Genomic DNA, 27158 nt, shown 5'->3' on the forward strand with positions numbered 1-27158 from the left:
TGTATTTTCCATTTTTCCCTCTGTTATTTATTTCTAACTGTGGTCAATGAAGATACACTGTATGATTGCTATATTTTTGAATTTGTTGAGACTTGTTTTGCCATGTAAGGTATGGTCTATACTGAAGAAAGATTGATAAGCACTAGAGAAGAAACGTGTACTCTGTTGTTGTTGGGTGAAGTGTTATATATATTCCTAATAGGTCTAATTGGTTTAGAGTAACATTCAAGTCTTCTATTTCCTTATTAATCTCCTGTTGATGTTTGATCCGTTATTGATCAAACATCAACTTTACTGTAAAATTGCCAATTTCTCCCTTCCAGTGTATCAGTGTTTACTTCATGTATTTTGGGGGCTCTGCTGTTAGGTGCATGTGGTAGTTTGTAACTGTGTGCACCATAGAAAATTATGTTTTTAAGCTAATCCATTCCAGTGGGTGTAAACCTATTGTTAGTAGAACCTTTTGATGATGTTCCCTCCATTAAGACATGACCCAGGGTGGGTCTTCATCCTCTTACTGGAGTCCTTCATAAACAGTATGAAGAGAGAGAGAGAGAGAGAGAGAGAGAGAGAGAGAGAGAGAGAGAGAGAGATAACCATGGAAGCAAGAAGCCAAAAGCAATGAAACCCAGAAGAAATGGGAGAGACCAGCAGATGTTACCATGGGCCTTGCCATGTGGCATAGGACCTAAGGATTGCCTTGCCAGCACCAGGTCTTTGGGAAGAAACCATCACCCTTATTTGGACATTCTCATAGCCTCAAACTGTAAACTAATAAATTCCGATTGTTTAAAGCCAACCCATTTCATGGTATCTGCTTTTAGCAGCCTAGGAAACTAAAACAGGTTTTGGTACTAGGAGAGTGGGCTGCTGCTATTGAAAATACCAAAAATGTGGAGATGCTTTGGAACTTGGTAATGGAAGATTCTGAAGAATTGTAAGGTACTTGATGGAAAAGGCCTGGATTGCTTTGAAGAGACTGTTGGTAGAAATATGGATGCTAAAGGTACTTCTGATGAGGCCTTAGACAGAAATGATGAATGTATTATTGGAAACTGGAAGCAAGATGACCCGTGTTTTAAAGTGGCAGAAAACTTGGCAAAATTGAGTTCTTATGTTGGATGGGAGGCAGAATTTGAGAGTGATGAAGTTGTATATTTAGCTGAGTAGACATTGAAGCTAAATGTGGAAACTGCAGCCTGATGTCTTCTTGCAGCTTATAGTAAAATGTGAGAGGAAAGGAATAAGCTGAGAACTGAACTCCTGGGCACAATGAACCCTAAATAGATGGTATGGGAAAATTCTGAGCTTCCAGAAAGTAAGTCCCCAGAGAATAGTGTTGTGAGGATTTAACCTAATATGGAAACAGTCAGCCCTTTCAGTGCAAGTCAGGATTGGAGATGCAGTTATCCAGGAAAGATTTGTGGAAAGGCCTACTGTCTGATGGTTTGGACCACTGTGTACTACATGCAAAACCAATGAGTTTTTTGTGAGATCTGTATGAATGGAACCACTGCCAGCCCAGACTAAATGGGATAGAAAAGGAACAGATTGAAGGAAAAATCACTTCCAAGGCAGAACTATGGAAGCTGAGTGAGTCCTTTATAAATAGCATGGAGAGAGAGAGAGAGAGAGAGAGAGAGAGAGAGAGAGAGCGCCATGGAAGCAAGAAGCTGAAAGCAATGAAACCCAGAAGAGAAGGGAGAGACAAGCAGATGCCGCCATGTGCCTTGCCATATAGCAGAGGAAAGCATCACCTTCACGATGCTTTTATTTGGACATCCTCACAGCCTCAAACTGTAGGCTAATAAATTCTCATTGTTTAAAGCCAACCCATTTCATGATATCTGCTTTGAGCAGCCTAGAAAATGAAAACAGTGCATATATATTTATAATTGTTACATCTTCTTGTTGAATTGTTCCCTTTATCAGAACATAATGACCATTTTTATCCTGTGTAGCAGTTGTTTTTTTTTTTTTTACTTAAAGTCTATTTTATCTGATACTGTAGCTACCCTAGCTCTCTTTTGATTATTACTTGCATGCTATAGTTTTCCTTCCTTTCACTTTTAATATACTTATGTCTTTGAATTTAAGGTGAGTCTCTTGCAGACAGCATATAGTTGGGTCATGTTTTTTATCCATTCTGCCAACATCTGTTTTTTAAGTAGAGAATTGAAACCATTTACATTTAAAGTCTCTACTGATAATGCAATACATTTTTTTCTGCCATTTTGCTATTTAGTTTTTGTAAGTCTTATACCTTTCTTGTCTCTCAATTCTTCTGTTAATGCCTAATTTTATATTTATTTGGTTGATTTTTTGCATTGTACCATATTGAGATACTTCTCATTTCTATTCTGAATTTTTTTCGTTTATTTTCCTTGTGATTACCATGGACTTATAATTTAACATCTGAAACATATAGCAATCATGTTTGGTTTGATACCAACTTGACTTCAATGTCATACACATACATTTTTCTTATACCTCTTAGTCCCTCCACCATTTTTTGTACTTGTTACCAATTATATCTTTGTATATCATACAAGCAAAGGCATAGATTTATCATTACTTTTATGCATTTGCATTTTAGTACCTGTAAGACTTAAGAAGTGGAGTTACATATGAAAAAATACAATACAATAATACTGGCATTTATAATTATCCAAATAGTAACTCTTTTGGTTAACCAAAGCTGTCAGAATGCAATATACCAGAAATAGATTTGCTTTTACAATGGAGATTTATTAACTTACAATTTACAGTTCTTAGGCCATGAAAATATCCCAATTAAAGTATCAGTAAGATGACACTTGGACTCTGAAGACAGGCTGCAGGCATCTGGGACACCTCTGTCACATGGGAAGACATGTGGCTGGCATCTGCTTGCCCTTCACTTCCAGGTTTCATTGATTTCAGCTTCTGGTCCCAGTGACTTTCTCTGCGGGCCCTCTCTTAGCTTCTCTGGGGCTTTTCTCTCTATCTGTGCTTCTCTCAGTTTCATCTCCCTTATCCTCTCATAAAGGACTCCAGTAAAAGGATTAGGATCCACCTTGAATGGGCTGGGTCACATCTCAATTGAAATAACCTAAACAAAAGGTACCACCCACAATAAGTCTGCATGCACAGGAATGGATTAAAAGAACACGGTCTTTTATGGGGTACATAACAGTTCCAAACTACCACAGTTTCCTTTACCAGAGGTCTTTATTTCCTTATGCTGCTTTGAACCACTATCTAGTGTCCTTTCCTTTCAGTCTGAAGAACTCCTTTAGCATTGCTTGTAGGGTGGGTCTGTTGGCAATGAACTCCCTTAGCTTTTGTTTGTTTATATGTCTTACTCTCTCCCTCATTTTTGAAAGAAAGTTTTACTGGATATAAAATTCTTGGTTGGCAGTTGTTTTCTTTCAGCATTTTAAGTATTTTTTCCTGTTGCCTTCTTGCTTCTATTGTTTCTGATGAGAAATCAGAACATAGTCTAATTGGGACTCCCTTGTATGTAACACGTTGCTTTTCTCTTGCAGTTTTCAGAAGTCTCTCTTTTTGCCTTTGCATTTGATCAATATATGATGGAGCATATTTTTATTCAAGTGTATCCTGTTTGGTGTTCTCTGGGCTTCTTGGATCTGCATAATTTGTCTTTTTGCTAAGTTTGGGACACTTTCTGTCATTATTTCTTTGTATATTCCTCCTGCCCCTTTCTCTCTCTTTTCTCCTTCTGGGACACCTGTAATGCATACATTGGCATGCTTGATCATTTCCCTGAGGTCTCTTAGGCTATTTTCACTTTTTATAATTCTTTTTTTTTTTTTTTTCTGCTCCTCAGCCTGACTCATTTCAATTGTTTTGTCTTTGAGTTCACTGATTCTTTCTTTTGCCAGCTCCAATCTGCTACTGAACACCTCCTGGGAATTTTTCATTTCAGTTATTGCTGTCTTCAACTCCAGTAGTTCTGTTTGATTCCTTTTTAAATTTTTTGTCTCTTTATTGAGATTTTCATATTGCTCATTCATTGTTTTCCTGATCTCCTTTAGTTCTTTTGCTGTGCTTTCCTTCATCTCCTTCAACATTTTTAAGACTTTTAAAAAAGTTTTCTCTGGTAGATCCACTGTCCGGTCTTCTTTGCTGTTGTCTTCTGGATTTTTATCCTCATCCTTAGAATAATTCCTATTTCTTTGTCTTATAATCTTTTGTTGCATGCTGTAAATCTTTATATTTTAAAATGTTAACTGTGGGATATATTCCCTGAGGTTTCTGTACTTCAACTTGTAAACCACTGATTATATGACAGAGATTCTCTTGAGATTCTCCTGTCAAGAAGGTCTGACCAAGTTAAATGAAAATTGCAGTGTCCTCCCTGTCTTATCAGAGCCTGTGATTGTCCTGGGCTTGTGCTTGCTAGGTGCTTAGGAGTTCCCTGTTTATAGGAGTTTGAATACCCCCTCTATTTCCCAGGAGACTAACTGTTCCGATTTGCTAATGCTGCCATTATGCAAAATACCAGAAATGGATTGGCTTTTATAAAGAGGGTTTATTTGGTTACAAATTTACAGCCTGAAGGCCATGAAAATGTCCAAATTAAGGTATCAACATGAGTATACCTTCACTGAAGGTAGGCCAATGGCATCCAGAAAACCTCTGTTATATGGGAAGGCATGTGGTTGGCATCTGCTGATCCCAGATTGTGTTCCAGCTCCTCTCTCAGCTCCTGTGCATTCTTGAAAATGTTGCTTTTGGGGTGTTTGTCCTCTCTTATCTTCTCTGGAGCAAAGTGTCAGCAAAAGTGCTCTCAAAGGCCATCTCCAAAATGCCTCTCTAAGCTGCTCTCCAAAATGTCACTCTTAGATGCTCTGCAATCCTTCTGTCCATGACCTCTTTTATATGACTCCAGTGATTAAATCAAGACCTGAATAGGCGGGGCCACACCTCATGGAAATAATCTAATCAAAGGTATTATCCCCCGGTTGGGTGGGTCACATTTCCATGGAAACAACCTAATCCAAAGATTCCAACCTAATCAACACTAATATGTCTGCCCCAACAAGATTAAAGAACATGGCATTTTGGGGGACATAATACATCCAAACCAGCACACAGACCTTCCTCTTCCAAGTGCTCTACTGCAAATTGCCCTAGGCTTTCTACCTCAATTGTTTCTTACACTGTTTTCATTGTCTCAAGTTGCTTTAGACTGGAAGGCAAATTCTGGGAAGGAGGGTTATACAAAAAAGGGGTTTCCCAAGTCAGTATTTCCCAGTCAGAATAAGGCCAGGGACCCACAAAGGAAATGCTGGCCACCTCCAAACTTCCCTGATGAGTGGATGAAGTAGGGGCCAGGAATGGCTCTAGGAGCTTTTTCCACGGCTACCCAAAGCTGTGCTTTCTTGACTTGGCTCCTGCCCAGTCAATGCAGCCCTTCAACTGTCCTTTGCAGCTCTGAGGAACTGTACCATCTTTAAGTTTCCTCTGCTGCCTTGGTCTGGGGTAGGTTGAAACAATGGGGTGGGGCCCTCAGAGACATGCCCCCAGTGATCTGAAGTCACTAATCAAAAGCTGTGATCAGCAATCAGTCCATGCCCACCCTGGATCCTGGGGAAGTGGATTTTAAGTCCCTTTCTGGCAGTAGCAAGCCATGCCTGGAGCTGGACCCCACTGTGTCCTGAGGTGAGAATGGGAGATGAGAACCTCCCATCTGTGTGGATAGAGGAATTTACTGGTATTTACCATAATTTACCAACATCTTCCCCCTGCTCTTCCCTGGATGCTGTACAGTGTTCTTCTGGACTGTGGAGTTGCAAAATATTTGATTCAGACTGTTCCTGCCTGTTTGTTGTTCTGTGGAGAGACTAATTCCTGGAGCTTCCTACTCTGTCATATTCCCACAACCCCCCTGGCCAATAGATTTTTGACAAGGATGTCAAGTACACTTAATGGGGAAAGATAGTCCCTTCAACAAATGGTGCTAGGAAAACTGGATATCCATATGCAAAAGAAGGAAGGTGTACCCTACCTCATGCTATATAAAAAATTAACACAAAATGGATCTGAGACCTAAATGTAAGAACCAAGACTATAATAGTTCTAGAAGAAAACATAGGGAAACAACTTCAGGACCTTGTCTTAGGCAACAGTTTCTTAGACTTTACACTAAAAGCATGAGCAACAAAATTAAAAAAAGATAGATAACTGCAACTTCAAAAAAAATTAAAAACTTTTGTGCATGAAATTACTTCATCATGAAAGTCAAAAGACAAACTAAAGAATGGGAGTAAATATTTGGAAATATGGAAACTACATTTTGGATAAGTGTTTAATATAGAACATATATCAAGAAGACTTAACAACTCAACAACAGAAAGACAAACAGTACAATTTAAAAATGAGAAAAAGATTTGAATACACAGTTCTCCAAAGAAGATAAACAAATGTCTTATAAGCACACGAAAAGGTATTCAATATCATTGGTCATTAGGGAAATGCAAATCGAAACCATAATGAGATGCCATTTCACCCCCACCAGAACAGAAAATGACAAGTGTTGGATAGGATGTGGAGAAACAGGAACACTCATTCATTGTTGATGGAAATGTAAAATGCTACAGCTGCTGTGGAAAATAGTTTGGTGGTTCCTCAAAAAGTTAAGTGTAGAATTATCATATGACCTGGTATCCCACTGTGGTAGTTTAAAGCTGAATGAACCCCAGAAAGATCATGTTCTTAAAGCTAATCCATCTCTGGGTATCGACTTACTATAGGTGGTATCTTTTAATTAGGTTATTTCAGTTGAGGCGTGCCCCAGGTGGGTCTTAATCCTCTTACTGTAATCCTTTATAAGAGATGAAATTCAGAGAAGCACACAGAGAAGCTCATAGAAAAAATCCAAGAGAAGCTTAGAGAGACAGAAGCAAAAAGAGAGAAACAAGTAGAAGCTCGGAGAGGAAGCTACTGAAGGCAGAAACTGGAAGCGATGAAACTCGGGAGAGAAGGGAGAGACCAGCAGACATCACCATTTGCCTTCCCATGTGACAGAGGAGTCATGGGTCATCAGCAGCCATTCTTCAGGAAGAAGGTATTATCCTGATGATGCCTTGATTTGGACATTATCATGGCCTCAGAATTGGAAACTTTTAAGTTAATAAATCTCCATGGTAAAAGCCAACCCATTTCTGTATATTGCATTTTGGCAGCTTTAGCAAATACAAACACCCACTTCTAGGTGTTGAGAGCAGGTACTTGAATATGTGTTTTCATGCTGTTGTTCATGGTGGCATTATTCACAATTGCCAAAGATGGAATCAACCCAAGAGTCTATCAACAGATGAATGGCTAAACAATATAGCTTGTATTATATACACACATATATATACACACACAGTGGAATATTATTCAGTGAAAAAAGGAATGAAGTGGTTATGCATTATACAACATGGATGAATCCTGAAAACATAATGTTGAGTGACATAAGCCAGACACAAATGACAAATGACAAATATCGTACAATCTCACTGATATGAAATAATTAGAGTAAGCAAATTCATGGAGTCAGAAACCAGAATACAGGTTACCAGGGGCTGAGTTTGGGGGTAGGGAGTGGGGAGCTAATGCTTAACAGGTACAGAGTTTCTGTTTGCAGAGCAGGAAAGGTATGGTGGTGAAGGGTAATGGTTGGTGGTGATGGAAGCACAACATCATGAACATAATTAACAGAACTGAATTATATATTTAAATGTGGTTTAAACAGGAAATTTTAGATTGTATATATGTTACTAGAAAAAAATTAAAAGAACTCCATAGGACTGTACAACACAAAAAGTGAATTGTAATTTAAACTATGACTGTAATTAATAATTGTGCTGGTTTGTATATTTATGTCCCCCAGAAAAAGCCATATTCTTTAATGCATTCTTGTGGGGGCAGATGTATTAGTGTGGATTGGGTTGGAACCTATTAGTTCAGTGTAGATGTGACCCACCCAATTGTAGGTGACAACTCTGATTGGATAATTTCCATGGAGGCGTGGCCCCACCCATTCATTGTGGGCCTTGTTTAATTTACTGGAGCACTATATAAGCTCAGACAGAAGGAGCTCATAGCTAGCTGGAGCTGAGAGACATTTTGAAGAAGGCCGTTGGAAGCTGATGCAGACATTTTGGAAAACGCCATTTTGAAATGCAACCTAGGAGCAAGCAGACACCAGCCACGTGCCTTCCCAGCTAACAGAGGTTTCTGGATGCCAATGGCCTCTCTCCAGTGAAGGTATCCTTTGTTGACGGACACTTTATGGCCTTAAGACTGTAACTTTGTAACCAAATAAACCCCCTTTTATAAAAGCCAATCCATTTCTGGTGTTTTGCATTCTGGCAGCATTAGCAAACTAGAACAATAGTACAATTATAAAAATATTATTTCATCAATTGTAACAAAGTACCACACCAATGCAAAATTTTAATAATAGGAAAAACTGTGTGTGTGAGTAGGGGTATATGGGAACTCTGTATTTTCTTCATAATTTTTTTAGTAAACCCACAATTTCTCTAATAAAACATAAAATTTTTTAAAAAGAAAAATGGACATCCTTATACACATATTTTTGAGCTCATGATAAAGTGATAAAGTCTTTCAAATGGACCTTAACCAAAGAAAGCATTTTTCACTTATTAACCAAATTTTTCTCAGTATTCTTTTTTTTTTTTCATTTTTATTGAGATTGTTCAGATAACATACAATTATCCAAAGATCCAAAGTGTACAATCACTTGCCCCTGGGTACCCTCATACAGCTGTGCATCCATCACACTTAATTTTTGTTCAATTTTTAGAAACTTTTCATTACTCCAGACAAGAAATAAAGTGAAAGATGAAAAAAGAAAAAAAGAAAAGGAAACTGTAATCCTCCCCATCCCTAACCAACCCCCCTCAATTGTTGACTCATAGTATTGATATAGTACATTTGTTACTGTTTATGAAAAAATGTTGAAATATTACTAACTGTAGTATATAGTTTGTAATAGGTATATAGTTCTTCCCTATATGCCCCTCTATTATTAACTTCTAATTGTATTGTCATACATTTGTTCTGGTTCATGGAAGCGATTTCTAGTATTTGTACAGTTGATCATGGACATTGCCCACCATAAGCTTCAGTTTTATACATTCCCATCTTTTGACCTCTAACTTTCCTTCTGGTGACATATATGACTCTGAGCCTTCCCTTTCCACCTCATTCACACACCATTCGGCACTGTTAGTTATTCTCACATCTTGCTACCAACACCCCTGTTCATTTCCAAACATTTAAGTTCATCCTAGTTGAACATTCTGCTCATACTAAGCAACCGCTCGCCATTCTTAAGCCTCGTCCTATGTCTTGGTACCTTATATTTCATGTCTATGAGTTTACATATTATAATTAGTTCCTATCAGTGAGACCCTGCAATAATTGTCCTTATGTGTCTGGCTTATTTCACTCAGTATATTGCCCTCGAGGTTTTGTCATCAACCCATTTTTTTTAAAATACGGTTTTGTTCACTCACCATAGATTCCATCCCAAGTAGATAATCGATGGTTCTCTGCATGGTCATACATTTATGTGTTCACCACCTTCACCACTATCTATATAAGGGCATCTACATTTCTTCCACAAGGCAGGAGGGAGAGTCAAAGAAGGTAGAGAGGCAAAAGAAAGAGGAAAAAAAAATGACAGCTAGGAAGCAGCAAAAGGAAAAATAACCTTAAATCAAAGTAGAATAAAGAATCAGACAATACCACCAATGTCAAGTGTCTAACATGCCTCCCTTATCCCCCCCTCTTATCTGCATTTACCTTGGTATATCACCTTTGTTACATTAAAGGAAGCATAATACAATGATTCTATTAGTTACAGTCTCTAGTTTATGCTGATTGCATTCCTCCCCCAATGCCTCCCTATTTTTAACACCTTGCAAGGTTGACATTTGCTTGTTCTCCCTTGTAAAAGAACATACTTGTACATTTTATCACAATTGTTGAATACTCTAGATTTCACCAAGTTACACAGTCCCAGTCTTTATCTTTCCTCCTTTCTTGTGGTGTCTCACATGCTCCCCACCTTCCTCTCTCAACCGTATTCATAGTTACCTTTGTTCAGTGTACTTACATTGTTGTGCTACCATCTCCCAAAATTGTGTTCCAAACCACACGCTCCTGTCTTCTATCACCCTGTAGTGCTCCCTTTAGTATTTCCTGTAGGGCAGGTGTCTTGTTCACAAAGTCTCTCATTGTCTGTTTGTCAGAAAATATTTTGAGCTCTCCCTCATATTTGAAGGACAGCTTTGCTGGATACAGGATTCTTGGTTGGTGGTTTTTCTCTTTCAGTATCTTAAATATATCACACCACTTCCTTCTTGCCTCCATGGTTTCTGCTGAGAGATCCGCACATAGTCTTATTAAGCTTCCTTTGTATGTAATGGATCGCTTTTCTCTTGCTGCTTTCAGGGTTCTCTCTTTGTCTTTGACATTTGATAATCTGATTATTAAGTGTCTTGGCGTAGGCCTATTCATATCTCTTCTGTTTGGAGTACGCTGCGCTTCTTGGATCTGTAATTTTATGTCTTTCATAAGAGATGGGAAATTCTCATTAATTATTTCCTCTATTATTGCTTCTGCCCCCTTTCCCTTCTCTTCGCCTTCTGGGACACCAATGATATGTACATTATTGTACTTTGTTTCATCCTTGAGTTCCCGGAGACGTTGCTCATATTTTTTCATTCTTTTCTCCATCTGCTCCTTTGTGTGTAGGCTTTCAGGTGTTTTGTTCTCCAGTTCCTGAGTGTTTTCTTCTGCCTCTTGAGATCTGCTGTTGTATATTTCCATTGTGTCTTTCATCTCTTGTGTTGTGCCTTTCATTTCCATAGATTCTACTAGCTGTTTTTCTGAACTTTTGATTTCTGCCGTATATATGCCCAGTGTTTCCTTTACAGCCTCTATCTCTTTTGCAATATCTTCTCTAAACTTTTTGAATTGATTTAGCATTAGTTGTTTAAATTCCTGTATCTCAGTTGAAGTGTACGTTTGTTCCTTTGACGGGGCCATAAATTTGTTTTTCTTAGTGTAGGTTGTAATTTTCTGTTGTCTAGGCATGGTTTCCTTGGTTATCCAAATCAGGTTTTCCCATACCAGAACAGGCTCAGGTCCCAGAGGGAAGAAATATTCAGTATCTGGTTTCCCTGCAGGTGTGTCTTAGAAAATTGCTCCACCCTGTGATGCCTCAGGGCTCCGTGCTTTTCTGCCCAGCAGGTGATGTCTGTTAGCCTATAATTCTTGACTGGTGTGAGGAGGTATGGCTGTGTTCCCCCAGGCTCTGGGGTCTGGTTCTGAATGGAAAGGGCCCCACCCCTTTCCTCCTAGAGAAGACAGACCCCCCAAGTGGAGGTCATTAGCATTTCAATGGTCTCGCTGTCTGCTTGTGCTGTCTCCACCCTTCCCAGAGCCACAGCCCTGGAAACTGAAAATGACTGGGGCTTTCTCCACTGAGCAGAAAAAGAAACAGATAATCCCCTTCAGACCCAGACCAAGGGGACTCTCTGGCTCTCCAAGGTCAGTCGTCACCCAAAGCCTCTGTCTGTTTTTTGGGGCTGCGTACCTGTAGTGAGCAGTTCACACTCGCTGCTTAAAACCCCAGTTGGAGCTCAGCTGAGCTATATTCGCTTGCTAGGAGAGAGCTTCTCTCCGGCACCACGAGGCTTTGCAGCTCGGGTTAGTCTCACGACTTGGATCCGCAGGTTTTACTTACAGATTTTATGCTGTGTTCTCAGGCATTCCTCCCAATTCAGGTTGGTGTATGATGAGTGGATGGTCTCGTTTGTCCCCCCGCAGTTATTCTGGATTATTTACTAGTTGTTTCTGGTTGTTTGTAGTTGTTCCAAGGGGACTACTTAGCTTCCACTCCTCTCTATGCTGCCATCTTGCCCCCGAATCCCCCTCCTGGATCTTTCTCAGTATTCTTGATTACCTATGTAAGTATGGTTCTGAATTCTCCTTTGAATTGATCTTAACATTTTACTCATTCCCTCATTTGTTAATGAATTAAACAAAGTCTTTTATATTTGCTCATTTTATATTTGATTGAGAGTCATGATTTTACCCTAAAAGAATCCTTTAATAGCTAGCAATGAGTTAGCACTTGGCACATTCAGACTGGCATTCCTTCTGGTGTTTAAGATCATGGAGTACTTTCAGTTCAGACTTCTTAATGGCACTGGAAAAATTTACCCTCCCCCCAATTTCCTTTCTGCCTGGTTTAATACCTCTTCCATCCATCCAAATTTTGAGGATGAAAATTTGACAGAATATTTCCATGAATATTCCTGACGCAGGGAGTGCCCATTATGGTATGATACAGCTTGGATATTATTCTATAGGTTTCAAGGTGGAGCAGGAAAGAAGTGAAGAGATACACCGAACAATAACAGAGCTTGGTGATTTCAAAGGAAGATAAGGGTGCCTTTCTTTTTCAATATGGATTGAAATCATCCTTTAAAAATATGCTTACCTTGGGGAGATGCATGTTTTTTACTGAACTGGTTGATTAAACAACAACAGAAAGGTATGCCTGCAGCTCACACTGGCAGAGATACCTAAAAGAGAATCTGACCTGTAGGATCCATGCTCACTCCTGACCTCGGGTCTTAGGGCAAAGAACTTGCCTATCCTGGGATGTAGATTGATCAAGGGAGGGTGACTCATTACTGTGGGTAGAGGTAAGGTTTCTGGATAGGTGAACCCAAGTTTCACACAGGTGGCCTTGAATACGTAAGCTTCTGAGAAGAAGGGGCAGACATCTCAGAGCAGGGGAGCCAGGCTAGGAACTGGATGAGGGCCCGAGAGGACCCTTTTGGGAAGTGTTTGTTGAATGCTGGTTTCCTGAAATGATCACTAAAATAAGCTGTTGACAAGGCAAAGTTTATTCTATTCCCAAGTAAAGGGAAATATTACCTTGATGGAGTCTTAGTAGCATCTTGTAGTTGGAAGAACAAAGTCGGGCTATTTATGAAGTATGGGAGCCTAGTTTAAAGTGGGTCTTTGAATATGGTAGCTTGAATAGGATTGGTTAAGGATCATGAGGTCATAGTTTGGAATTGGTGAACACAGTGTGGTGAAGTGAGGTGAGAATTTCAAAAAGTCCTGAAGAGTAATAGTCATTTAATGTTGCCTATTGAAAAGGCCACATTTTATGTGTATTTGTGTGTGGGAATGGGGGTTGTTATTATTCTATGTAGTCAGAAACTAGACTTCACGAATTTTGGTTACTTTCTTGCTCACAGGGGCAGTCAGGTCTCTCCGGCTCCCTTGCAGTGAATATCCCCTGGGAAGGACTTGTTTCTAAGAAGAGGTCAGCCATCCTCACACTCTCAGATCCAGTTTCTTGTTCAGGTGACTGGCTAGCTCAATGGACTGAAATCTGTTCTGCTGCCACCATTTAGATTCAAGGGTGGGAAAAGGAAGACTCCCCTACTCTTCCAGGCCCCACATCTTATGCCCCAGCATCACTTAACCATGGAATCCTTACATCTGGGAGTGTTGGGTTCATACTGATGTTCTCCATCTGTCCCTCCCAAACACTCTCCAGCCTTCTCCATCCTGCTCTGTGCACTGGGTAGCTTTCCTGTATGGTCTGTATCAGTCTTCTTCCTTGCCTCTCTGTTCAGCTAATTGGAATCACCACTAAGAGATCAGAGGGAGGAAAGAGAATGGGACAGATGTATTTATTCCCTCACCTCCCTCCTTGATGGTATTTGGTGGGCTGATTGCATCCTTCAATTGAAGGTCATAATTCCTGTCATGTGACTCATTCCAAAGAATTCTAACTCTGGGTTCTCAGAGCTCAGAGCTTAGTAACTGTTCTCTTTTCTTGTCCCTATGGGCTTAGGGTTATAAACAGTTGTAATCAGCCTTGCGATATTGCACTATCTCTTGTGATTTCCCTATACCTTGCCCACACCTTTGTGAATAGTGCATTTTAAATTAAACTCTTCTAAAATTATCCAATTTGAGTGTGCCATCTCTTATGTCTTGAATTTCTGACTGATAAAGGGTTTTGTCAAGTTGTTAATAGAGCAGATTTTTGTTTGCATTTGATCATTGTCAAGTGATGCCTTGCAAATGTTAAAAAATATTTGTTGAATGAATGAATGAGTGAGTGGCAGGATTTGAACTCTAGCCGCACCTCTCTAAACTTCCAATACACAGTTGAGCATCCATGTAGAAAGTATAGATGCTTGATGCATTCTGAGTCCAATGAATGGGCATAGGTGCTGTGGTTCAAGTTTCCAGGGATGCTCACATCCATGAATTTGCCCGAAGGATTCATGCTTAGTTGTCCTCCTTCCCAGAGGAGCAATATAAAATCATATAAAGAGTATCCGAAATATACAGAAATGACATTACAGTCACCAAATGAAGAGTAGGGCAATTTCTTCAAGTAGGAACAGATAAAATGTTTAGACCACAAAATTAGAAATGAAATTGAAACATTTCACTAGTATAGTCCATGGTTTTAAAGGAACAGTAAATAAATTTCAGTTATAGCTACCAGCTATGAATTTTTAAAGTTTATGTGACCTTTATTACAGTTAATATTATATTAGGCATAATAATATTATATATAAGAGGTAAATTTGATATAATTACCTTGCAATAATACCTATAGTTACTATCAATTTCACAACTGCAGGCTGCAGTGGTTTTTATCATTTATTATAATTATATTTACACTGTTTAACTGTTAGAGGAACTCCTTGAAATTGTGAGATGTGACCTGTGACTTGCAACTCTCTGGGTACATCCAATTTATCACTCTTGGGAGATTCCTTCACGGATGAAGGTCAGATAAATATCAGGCAGAACAGTCCCAGGCTGTACATAGCCCTAACGGAGTTCCTAGTTGTTTATAAATTTGTCTATATTATAATTCCTTAAGAAGAGAAGTTCCAGAAGCTTTCTTCCTGGATTTCCCAGCAGGAGAGTGGTCCAGAGTGAGCTACCATAATAAATTTCCTCTTGGCGCAGGGCTCCCCCTTTGATGATCTCCAGGGCACATTCCTCCTTTGGAGCTGCTTCTCTCTCAAAGACCCCAGAAACTGCATTCATGGCTGTTTCTGTAAAACGATAAAGGAAGAGCAGGGTTATCAAAGACAAGTACAGTCTAAAGATGGAAGGCCTGTAGACACTAACAGCTTAACTATCAGGAGCTGTTGGCCAGTGCTTTCTCTGCAAGCCCCTCAGTTCTGTGGGGCATACATGGAGAAGATGATATGTTTAGGGTCTGTTGGGCAAAGAAGCTGGTAGTGTAAATGGAGCCCTGCATTCCTGGATGAATGTTTGAGGGGATAGTAAGAGGTGATTAGTGGGGAAATTTGAATTATGTTCCTCTCTTGAGTGTTAAGGCTGGTTGGGGAGTATGTGGGGGCTGAGGACACACAGTGAGGGTAGAAGTCACTTTGTGAACCAGTAGCTAATGGGAAGTGTCAGTGGGCAAAACCAACGTGCTCTGTGTTAATGAATTACTGACTCGTGATAGCAATAGTTGGACAAGTATTCAGGCTTTTTCTCCCTTGTAAATACTAGCCACTTTCACTTAGAAGGTAATTCTAGTATAACCTTCTCTTTCCTTCCAAGTTTTCATGTCCTTCTTCCACAGTTTCTCTCTCCATCCCCTCCTCTTTTTTTTTTATTAGAGAAGTTGTAGGCTTGCATAAAAATCAAGCATAAAATGCAGAATTTCCAAATACCACCCTATGATTAACACCTTGCAATAGCGTGATATATTTGTTACAATTCTTGAGAGATTATTTTTGTAATTGTACTATTAATCATTGTTAATAACATTTCCATCATTTGTAATAGGGTTCACTGTTTGTGTTGTACAGTTCTATGTTTTTTGTTTTTTTTAAAGATGTTTATTCTAGTAACATATATACAACATAAAATTTCCCCTTTTAGCCACATTCAAATAAATAATTCAGTGCTGTTAATTACATTTATAACGTTCACCACCATTTCTTGTTTCAAGAAAGAAACACTTTTCTTGTTCACTGTCTCTGTCTCTTTTATTCTATTACTACTACTAAATTACTGTTTATATAAAGTTTTCTTAAAATAAGTACCTGCTGTATGTCTTAGATAATCTTGTATTTGGCTTACAGAAAAGTTGCAAAAATTGGACCAAGTATTCCCTTATATCCTTCACCCTGCTTCCCCTGCTCTTAACATCATACATAACTATTGTACAATTATCAAGAACAGGTACAATATTATTTCACAATACTATTAACTAAACTACAGTCTTCATTTTTCACTTATGTCCTTCTTCTCTTCCAGCATCTTTTCAGGATTTGTTATTTCTTCTTAGGTTCCTCCAATCTATGACAGTGCCTTTGTCTTTCCTCATCTCTCGTGGTTTAGACACTTTTGAAGAGTACCGAACAATTGTTCTACAGAGAGTCTCTCAATTTGGGGTTGTCCAACATTCTCTCCTGACTGGAGAGAGGTTATGAACTTTGGGCTAGAATGCCATACAATTGATGTTGTGTCCTTCTCAGTGCATTATTTCAAGGGGCTCATGATATCAATATGTCTTATTACTGATGATGTTACTTGAAAAAAACAACTTGTATTTGGTAATTGTCACACAGAAATGTAATTGAGTGTCCATGAGGACATAAGGTGTTCAGAGAGGGGTCAGGAGAGGGACCCGAAGCAATGGAAGGGAGGGTCAAGGGGTGGTCAGAGGCCCCATTAGCAACAGTACTTTATTAAATGGGAGGACTAGTGCTTTCTCTCACTAGTTTTGAGCGCATTACACATAAACCAAGGGGATTAGAAAGCTTATTTATTCACAATGGTAAGACAGAAATCCATCTTCAAATCATTTACTCCAATGTCTTGACCTTACCTGTATTTATGAGGCCGAGGACACAGAGAGTGATTGACACATTGACCTTAGTCACTGAATATTCCTTCCTGATGGAGGAAAAGAATCCATCCAGAGCAAACTTGCTTGCAGCATAGGGAGCAATCAGTGGGCTAGCTATTTTCCCTAAATGATAGATTAAAGAGATGGGTTAACAAGGTGACCCATTTCAGCCTCTGGCAGATCTGATCTTCGATCTATCTTAGCAGGCTTTGTGACACCTGTGGAGTCCTCTTACCCCTTTGAGTCTTAGTTTATCTCTATTTCCTATGAAAATTATCCTGCTGCACTGAATTACTGAAAGAAAACTCAGAGAAACTCTCTTCCAGAGAGAGTTTCTAGCAGAGACTAGGGTGGGGATGGGATGGAGTGGGCTGCACAACAGCTGGCATTGAAGGATTGGTTAGGTTTTCAGTAAGGGTGGTAAATAAGCCAGGCCACAAAAGAGCCATGCAATTGCACAGCTGCCAACTCTTTCCCCTCTGACCCAAGGGAGCTGGGATTCAAGGGTTTGACAGGAACCCTCTGCCAACTCAGTGACTTGTCACTGATCTTGGAAAGGATATGTTTCATACTGTACACATGGGAGGGGGGTGAAGATTCTTATTTTCAAACAATCTTTATCCTGCTTTTCTACCCCAAACCACTTTTCTTACTTTCAACAGCCTGATTCTTACTTTTGCTTTTCAGAGGACAGGTGGACATATTCTTAATAGGATAATCTATTCTTTGTACCCTTTCCAAGATGGAGGAGCAGCAGTGGCCTGAGACCCTAGACTCTTTGCTGAGCATTGTTACAATAGCTGCTTTAAAATCCTGGTCTGCTAATTCTAAAGTCTGGGTCATTTCAGGATTGATCTTTCTTTCTGGGTATGGGTCACATTTCCTATTATTTGTATGCCTAATAATTTTGAATTGCATCTTGGTTATTGCCAGCGGTACACTGTAGAGTACCTGAATGCAGACATATTCCTCCAAAGAGCGCTGATTTTGTTTTGCTTTAGTGGGCAGTTAACCTGGCTGAAACTCTGCCTCTTTTCTTAGAGAGTAGCTGAAATCTTTGTTTAATTATTTTAATCTTAACTGGGCTGCTTGGGGTCTGCACTGCCCTTGAGTAGTTTAGGGGTCAACAGAGATTTGGGGAGAGTTTAAATATGTAATGTGGTTCTTTCTCCTTTCTAAGATGTTCCCCTTCACTTTCTGGCTGCAATGGCAACCCCAAACTCTTCCTTCTGGTTCTTCAAGCCAGTCAGAGTGCAGGTTTCTATCCAAGATATGACAGGGACTGGCAACTGCCTTAGGCAAAAAGCTATAAAATTGGGAAACTCCTAATGTCCTGTCTGTCCTTCTTTCCCGTGTTGACAACCCTTCAGCTTCTGTCTCCTTTAGGTCACTCTCCAGTGCTTTCAATAGTTGGTTTTTATATTTTGTCTGAAGTTTATAGTTGTTATCTGGGGAAGGTTGGTCTGTTAGGTACAACTCTGCCATTACTGGAATTGGAACCTCTATGATTTTCTAAACATAATAATGTTGCATGCCAAATCATTGGAAAAGGATGGCTTCTTCAATGAAAGTGCTGGGAAAATTGTTAACTAATTGGAAAATTTTAAGTTAGCTCTGTTTTATGTCATCTATCAAAAAAAAAAAATTCTAGATGGAAAATTGTGGCACTGTTGCTTATCCAATATCCATTTTCCCTTCTTTAATAATAGATCCTGATTTTTGTTCAGGACAGCAGTGTGCTCAAAAAAAAAATACTTACCTCTCCAAGATTCCCTCACTCCTAATGTGATCTAGTTCTGACCAGTGAGAAGTCTAACAGATGGAGATTCCAGGAAAGACATTAGTTTCCTGATAAAATAGATGGATTCAGGTGGCATGCAAATTTAACATTTTGCCCTTCCCCTTTCTTCCTAAGTGAAATTCAGGTGTGATGACTAGAATTGCAGCAGTCTTCTTGTCAGCTTGGGGGAAAAAGTTGCATATTAAGGATAGTGGAACATAAATCTGGAACAAGCTTGGATTCTTGAGGACACTGCAAGTCCCCAAACCAGCTCTGAAGTTCTTGTTCCTGAGAATAAGAACCATCTATTTGTTAAGCCACTGTGAGATATTTTTGTTACATGTGCAGCAGAATGCAATTTTTGACTGACACAAAAATAATTCAATTAGCAAAAGAAGATACTAGTGGTGAATTATTTATCAGAGAGATTTTTCTAATAAAAAATAAAAAAAATTAAAGCAAAGAATATATGATTACATAAAAATGTAAATCTCTATATGTTAAAAATATGACCATAATTACACCACTATAATGGTAAACTTGTTGTAACTTGTATTTTCTATTTAATTCTATCCTCCTTGCTCATGCTTATTTTGGACCAATGGAACTTGAGAATTTTGTTAGAGTGTCTGGGAAAGTTCTTTGTTCTTCTGGGAGAGTATCTGAAAACAGTAACTCTTTCTTTTCTGCTGAACATTTTTGTGCATAGATATGGAGCCCAGAATTGCTGCAGCTATCTCACTGTCAGCCTGAGGATGAAGCCACATATGGAAGAGAGCAGAGCAAAGAGAATTACAGGGACATTGAGTTTGAGCCAAGTCAACTGTGAAGACTGCCCTACATCTGGACTTTCAGTTATGTCAATAATTTTCCTTATTGTTTAAGCCAAAAATAGAGTCAAATTATTTCTAAGAAACAGAATAATGGTTAAAATATGAGCTCTAGAGTCAGATGACCTAGGTGTGAATCCCAAATATGCCACTTCTTAGCAGTAATTTGTGGAAAAAATATTACAAATCTGAAATAATCCATGTAATATACTTAGCACAAACTCTAGAACTTAGAAAACATTCACTAAATGCTATTATTATTAGTAGTAGCAGTAGTAGTAGTAATAGTAGTATTCCAAATCAGTGAGAAAAGTATGAGTTATTCAATAAATCATACTGGGACAAATAGGTAACTACTTGGAGAATAGAAGAATGCTATTCTCATTAATAAGTTAAAATTAAATTACAGAGTATATGTGGAAAATAAAATAATAAGGTATTGATGACTATATAGTCTCAGGTAAGAGATGCTTTTTTAAAGCATGAAATCAAAGGCATAAATTATGAAGGTTTGAATAGGTTTGAATATATAAAATCTAAAAACCTTCAGTGTACCAGAAATGTAAACTATTGCCTTCCGACACATATCCCTTCAAAGAGATTTGCCTTCCAAGCCATAGAATTGGGTCAGTAATAGCTTAAACACACATCATGGTCTCTCTCTCACTTTTTTTCTCTCTCTCTCTCAAGAAACTGAACTAAGTGACACAGGGATCCTAATTAACTGCTGTTGGATTTTGAACTAAAAGGACATATATAGCCATTTCCAGCCGTGGAAGAGGATAGGTATGCAGAGAAAAGTCCCCTGAAGAGACAAATAGGCACATGAAGCAGACAAACAGAATAACCAAAAAATTTGAGCTAAATAATTTAGGAGCTAATATGTAGGATTTATCCGAGATCTGCAAGGGTGGTCCAACATAAGAAAATCAATTTATGTAATAACATTAACAGAATGAAGGAAAAAACTTCATGAAGGTAAAAACCGCTTGATAATCTCAATTGATGCAGAAAAGGCATTTGATAAAATCGAGCACTGCTTCTCGATGAACACACTGGACAACTAGGAGTAGAAGTAGAAGGAAAGTTATTCAACAAGATAAAGCATATATATGAAAAATCCACAGCTAACCTCATATTCAATGGTGAAAGACTGAAAGTTTTCCCTCTAAGATCAAGAATAGACAAGGATGCACACTGTCACCATGTTATACAACATTTTACTGGACGTTCTAGCCAGATCAATAAGGCAAGAAAAAGAAATAAAAGACATCTACATTGGAAAAGAGGAAGTAAAACTTTTCCTATTTGAAGATGACCTGATCCTCTATATAGAAAATTATGAAAATCCACAACAAAGCTACTAGAGCTAATGAACAAATTCAGCAAAGTGGCTGGGTCAAATTCAGCATGCAAAAATCAGTAGTATTTGCATACACTAGTCATAAATCTGAAGAGAAAATCCAGAAAAAAAATTAACACTAAAAGAATGAAAAATCAGGGGATAAATTTAACCAACTATGTAAAGAACTTGTACACGAAAAACTACAAAACATTGCTAAAAGAAATCAAAGAAGACCTAAATAAATGGAAGGACATTCATGTTCATGGATTTGAAGGCTAAATATTGTTAAGATGTCAATTCTACCTATAGTTGTTTACAGATTCAATGCAATCCCCAAATTCCAAAGGCCTTCTTTGCAGAAATGGAAAAGCCATCCTCAAATTTATATGGAAGAGTAAGGGTCCTTGAAGAGCCAAAACCATCTTGGAAAAGGAGAACATATTTGAAAAACTCACTGTTCCTGATAATAAAACTTATTACAAAGCTAACAGTAATCAAAACAGCATGGAACTGGTACAAAGACAGACATATCAGGACCATGTGTTAGGCAACAGTTTCTTAGACTTTACATCAAAAGTATGAGCAACAAAAGAAAAAATAGATAAATGGAACTTTATCAAAATTAAATTTTTTGAATGACTTTATCATGAAAGTAAAAAGACAACCTACAGAATGGTAGAAAATATTTGGAAACCACATATCTGATAAGGGTGTAATATCTGGAATATATAAAGAAGTCTACAACTCAACAACAAAAACACTAACAGCACAATTAAAAATGGGTAAAAGACATGAATAAACATTTCTCTAAAGAAGATATACAAGTGAACAATATGTACATGAAAAGATGCTCAACATCATTAGCCAATTGGGAAATGCAGATCAAAACCACAATGAAATACCATTTCACACCTAGTAGAATTGCTACTATTAGAAAAAAAAGCAGAAACCAACAAGCATTGGAGAGGATATGTAGAAATGGAACACTTGTTCATTGTTGGTGGGGATGTAAAACTGTACAGCCACTGTGGAGAAGAGTTTGGTGATTCCTCAGAAAGTTAAGTATAGAATTATCATATGTCCTTGCAATCCCATTTCTCGATATATACCCAAAAGAACTGAAAAGCCAGGGACCCAAACAATTATTTGCACACTGGTTTCATAGTGGCATTTTCCATAAATGCCAAAAGATAGACACAACCCAAATGTTCATCAATGGATGAATGGATAAGCAAAATGTGGTATAAACATACAATGGAATAATATTCAGCAGTAAAAAGGAATGAATTTGTGATACATGTGACAACATGGATGAACTTAAAGACATCATGTTGAGTGAAATAAGCCAGATACAAAAGGACAAATATTGTATACTAAATTCATAGAGTCAGAAACTAAAGTACATGTTACCAGGGGCCAGGGTAGGGTAGGGAATGGGGAGTTTATGCTTAATTGGTACAGTTTCTGTTTGGGGTGATGGAAAAGTTTTGGTAATGGATGGTGGTGAGGGTAGGAAAACATTGTGAATTAATTAACACCACTGAATTATTTTAGTTGAATGTGGTTAAAAGGGGGAAATTTGAGGTTGTATATACTGGAATATAGAATAGAAATTAAAAAAAATAATGTAGGACTGTACAACACTGTGAACTGTAGTGCTAACTATGGATTGAAGTTAGTACAATTTTAGTAGTATTGTTTCATCAATTGCAACAAGGGTACCACACTAATGCAAATAATAGGGAAAACTACATGTCTGGAGGGGGGCGGGGTGCAGTACATGGGAACCATATACTTTCTGCATGATTTTTCTGAAAAAAACTATTATCTTCTATAATAATAATAAGAAGAAGAAGAATAAAACAATAACTAAAGAAAAGTTAAATTACATATGATTGAATATTTCATCTACTGAAGCGAGCCTGTTCTTGAGACTGGAAGCCCCTAGAAGATCTTTTATTACCCTAAAGTGGACAGAAAAGTATTGTAGTCTGCCTTAGATAACCTCCAGGTTCAGGGAAGAGAACTCAATCTGATCAGGAAGTGCAAGGAAAGAATAATATGCCAAGAGGCTCATTTATTCAGCTACCAGTTGAAAATAATATGCCAGTGTATAAACTGAATTAAATAAGATGAATAAGTAAATAAATGTCCTGTTCTAATATGAATGAAGCAGTCATTAAAGTGAGGCGTTAACAGCCTGAATGCCTTTGCCCAAGGCTAAGCTTTGGTTTATGTGGGAAAATGGAGCCCTTGTAGAGGGAGAGGCATGTGGCAACTGCATTTCTCTTCTGGGAAGTTTTAAATCACTAAGAAACAGGGCAATGGTGACCAGATTTATTGAAGCAAAATGTGGTACATGGAGTCTGACAAGTATGAGTGCAGGGGTGGTGATAAATGGGACAGAAAGTTTGCAATTAGCTCTGTCCCAGAAATGCTGGGGCTCAGCCACTGTAAAAACAGTTTGAGAGTGGGTGAGCTGGCAGAGAAGCTGTGCACTGGGGCTCGTTAACTGAGTGGAAGAGGTCAGAGGGGGCCTCAGTCCTTTTGTTCATCCACTCTTCACCCTCCATCTCCTACTGCCTTGCTGAGCTTTTGAAATGCTTTCCATTTCAAAGGCTGATTTTAAACTGCTTTAATTAAGAGCTCAGAAGAAATGGGATTGAAAAGCTTCATTCCAGCCTGCTCTCAGCCTTGAAAGTGATCCCAGGCAAACCAGCCACGCCCTCTATTGAGCTCCAACTTGAGGTTCCAACTTGTCTGGATGGCTTCAAGGCTGGGAACTCATCATCGATCCTGCAACCCCACTCCACCCTCCCCTCCACCCCGCCTCCCCAGTTATTCCTAAAAATTTTCCTCAGCTGGGACCCTTGTGATCTAAACTCCTTAGTTGTCATGGCTGTTGTGTCAGGTTCTAAGGATAAACCCACTGTTCTAGTTTGCTAATGTTGCCGGAATGCAAAACACCAGAAATAGATTGGCTTTTATAATGGGAGTCTATTTGGTTACAAAGTTACAGTATTAAGGCCATCAAGTGTCCAAGGTAAGTCATCAACGATCTGGTACCTTCACTGGAGGATGGCCAATGGTATCCGGAAAACCTCTGTTTGCTGGGAAGGCACGTGGCTGGTATCTGCTCCAAAGTTCTGTTTTCAAAATGGCTTTCTCCCAGGACGTTCCTCTCTAGGCTGCATTCCTCAAAAATGCCACTCTTAGTTGCACTTGGGCTATTTGTCCTCTCTCAGCTTCTCCAGACCAAGAGTCTGCTTTCAACGGCCGTCTTCAAAATGTCTCTCATCTGCAGCTCCTGTGCTTTCTTCAAAGTGTCCCTCTTGGCTTTAGCAAGTTTGCTCCTTCTGTATGATCTTATATAGTATGCCATAGTTTAATTCAGACCCACCCAATGGGCGGGCCATCAACTCCAACGAAATTATCCAATCAGAGACATCACCCACAGTTGGGTGGGGTGCATCTCCATGGAAACACTCAAAGAATTACAATCTAATTAACACTGATAGGTCTGCCCACACAAGATTGCATCAAAGATAATGGTGTTTGGGGGGACATAATACATTCAAACTGGCACACCCACCTATGTACCGCATCTACCTACTCTAGGTCCCGGAGAACCTGAATCTTGTCATTATAGTATTGAGACAACCCGTAGCCTGGCAATATCTGAAGCAATGGGAATAGATGGGATTGCGCAGAGAGAGCATGTTGAGACAAAGAGAAGGGCTTAGGATGGAAGGAATCCCGAGGAAACCAACAATTAACGGTGGAAGAGATGAAGAGGAACCTAAGAGACACTGAGAAGGGGCAGTGCAAGTGACCAGAGGAAAACTAGGGGAGTGTTTTGACAGAATACTAAGGAGGGGTGTATGGTGTTGAAACAGTGCAAAATGCTGCAGACATAAGATAAAGCCTGTTACCTAAATTTCACAACAAGGTGATTTTGGCAAGATCATCTCTATGCAGGTATGGGGTCTGTATAACAGGATGTTAAATGGGGTTACCTCAGTTGTCTCAAGAGTATCAGCGGATTTCCCAAGGCAAGAAGGAAAGAAGGGGTTTTAAGAAGCCCCACAGCTGAAGAGGGAACCCAAACCTAATGCAGTTCTGCCTGCATTAACTAAGCACCTATGTTCAGCCTAAACAAATAGTTATGTTTGTAGAAGGAAGATTAGTCAATGTCTTACCTGTTTATCCACCAAGGGTCAGGGGAGGCAGTTGCATTCCTCTTGCCTTTAGCCATGTGAGAGAGCTCCAAGAGGACCATTTGGAGAACTTTACAAGGGTCCTGTGGGGTCTGGGGACTGATATTTGAATCACAGTTCAAAGTCTAAAGGCAAGAGGCAAGGCTACCACTTCTGTCCCCTCACGACCCTCCCCACCTCACCACCCCATGTAGACACCCTCCTTATCTCACTCATTCTCTGATACCCCAAGTCAGGTGGCCGCTACTACTTCCTGGCACAAACTTTTCCCAGCCTGCTCAAGTTTGACAACCGAGCTGTCCCTGGCACCCCCTTCCTCCCCTGCCCTCCGACCTTTCCCCCACAGATGCCTACATTGCTCAGCTCCCACCGAATAGCATTTAGATCAAATTATTCAGGAAGGAAGGCCAGTGGATGTTTTTTGAAGCATTAGTTTATTTTATGTTTTCCCCTAGTCATTATACTGCTGCTGTTTGCCAAGGGCAGGCCAAGTCCAAAGTGTTTGGGTTTTCTCAGTACTTTGACATTTGGGAATGACAACTTTTCGTATATGTCAAATTTCATGTGCTTTGAAATAAATAAAAGGGTGGGTTTGTCTCTTTCACTTTATAGGGTGGGTGTCTCTCTTTTAACATATTTTTAATTATTCCCTTGTCTACTTCGAATCACAGACTTATGAATCAGCTTGATCAAAGCAATATTTTGCTTATGCTTTGAATTTTAGCATTTTTTATATACAAACTGTTCAGTGTCATTTATATAAAAGGATGGTTTGCCATTTAGATGTAACTTAACTGACTTTTGCTTCTCTAGTTTTGCTGATATGGTTTATTAGTCTACCAAATACAAGTTTTGTTACCATGGTAATTTTCCTAATTTAGGCATATAGTCCAATTTAGACATGAAAGTCTGCAAAACAGAGCTCGCAAAGTTCATGTATGAGAAAGCCTGTTCACTCAACTTCAGCTAAATAGCTATAAAAAAACGAAAATGAAGTCAATTCTTTAAAAAAAATCTTTAAAAGCCATTGACATGATCCCATGCAATATAAATTGCTACCAATAATTTGTAAATAGCAATACTATTGGGAAATCTATAATTTAGCAAGTTAATCATTTCATTTGGCAAATTGACTTTCGGCAAATGGCGCATTTGCCGATGTTATGAAAATTACTCTAGTGCTTTGCATTTTATCTACATAAAAACACAACCTTGCATGAAATTTGTGTGTAGCCAGATTCAAGGATGAGATGGGGTCTTGTGATGTAAACTAGGGCTGCCTATCTTGGTATAAAGTCAAAACCATTATTTTAGGCATTGATAGCTGAAAATTTTTGTATTAGCTTTTGACCCCTAAAAGAATACTACTCGTACACAGGAATAAGAGTTTAGTAATAAAATGTTTATGTATGCAACCACTCTTTGAAATTCTCTCTGCAAACATGGCCTATAGTGGATATTCTTCATAAATCCCCAAATAACATTTTTGCCCCAAGTGCAATTTGTTTTCTACTACAATCAATTGGTCACTGAGAGAATTGCATTATGGAAAATTGATGTGAGAGGAATTGATCTGCTCTTGGTTAATCACTGAAAGATTTGAAATGAAATTTAAGGCTGAGAAAGAGATAAGTGCTCTTTTAACATACCAAGGACCAAATGTTATATCGAGGGATAGGGTTTGGGAGAGTGGATGGTTGTAGGTTTGATGATGGCTATTGGCAGATAATCCTTACAAGTAAGATATTTGAGTAAAAATTTATTCAGTATTAGACAAAGAAAACCAGAAAGCCAGAAGGCGTACAAAAGTATGAAGCCACCTAGGGTGTGTTAGACTTGTCCACCAGCACCTACTCTCGTTCAAGTGTAACCCTACCCTCCCTGTGGTCTTAGCTGATTACACCTGGTTCAATGATTGCTCCTCTCTAGGTTGGTCATGATGAATGACTTAGGATGGTGACTTATAAAAATTGAGTTGGGCCAATTAGATACTGACTTTTTGGGGGGAAATCTTGCATCAAGAGATTGAGAG

At 38.9% G+C, this 27158-nt stretch overlaps 2 protein-coding genes across 6 annotated transcripts in view; one reads left to right on the forward strand and one right to left on the reverse strand.

Annotated features, from left to right (window-relative positions):
* Window positions 1–21018, forward strand: part of C2H1orf74 (chromosome 2 C1orf74 homolog) — an 89397-nt gene extending 68379 nt beyond the window's left edge. The window contains exon 4 of the transcript XR_005215064.1: window positions 19444–21018. The gene's annotated coding sequence lies outside the window, so the exon portion shown is untranslated. The remainder of the gene's footprint in view (window positions 1–19443) is intronic.
* HSD11B1 (hydroxysteroid 11-beta dehydrogenase 1) overlaps window positions 14716–27158 on the reverse strand; it is a 36601-nt gene continuing 24158 nt past the window's right edge. For 4 of the 5 annotated variants that reach the window (XM_037824767.1, XM_037824758.1, XM_037824777.1 and 1 more), the window contains 2 exons: window positions 16934–17077; window positions 14716–15137 (listed from right to left, as the gene is read on the reverse strand). In XM_037824767.1, the coding sequence (XP_037680695.1) occupies window positions 14920–15137; window positions 16934–17077 (362 nt within the window). In that variant the 3' untranslated portion in view covers window positions 14716–14919. The remainder of the gene's footprint in view (window positions 15138–16933; window positions 17078–27158) is intronic. The other variant, XM_037824785.1, reaches the window with a different exon arrangement.

This window comes from Choloepus didactylus, chromosome 2 (assembly GCF_015220235.1).
Source record: "Choloepus didactylus isolate mChoDid1 chromosome 2, mChoDid1.pri, whole genome shotgun sequence".
Classification (NCBI taxonomy): Eukaryota; Metazoa; Chordata; class Mammalia; order Pilosa; family Megalonychidae; genus Choloepus; species Choloepus didactylus.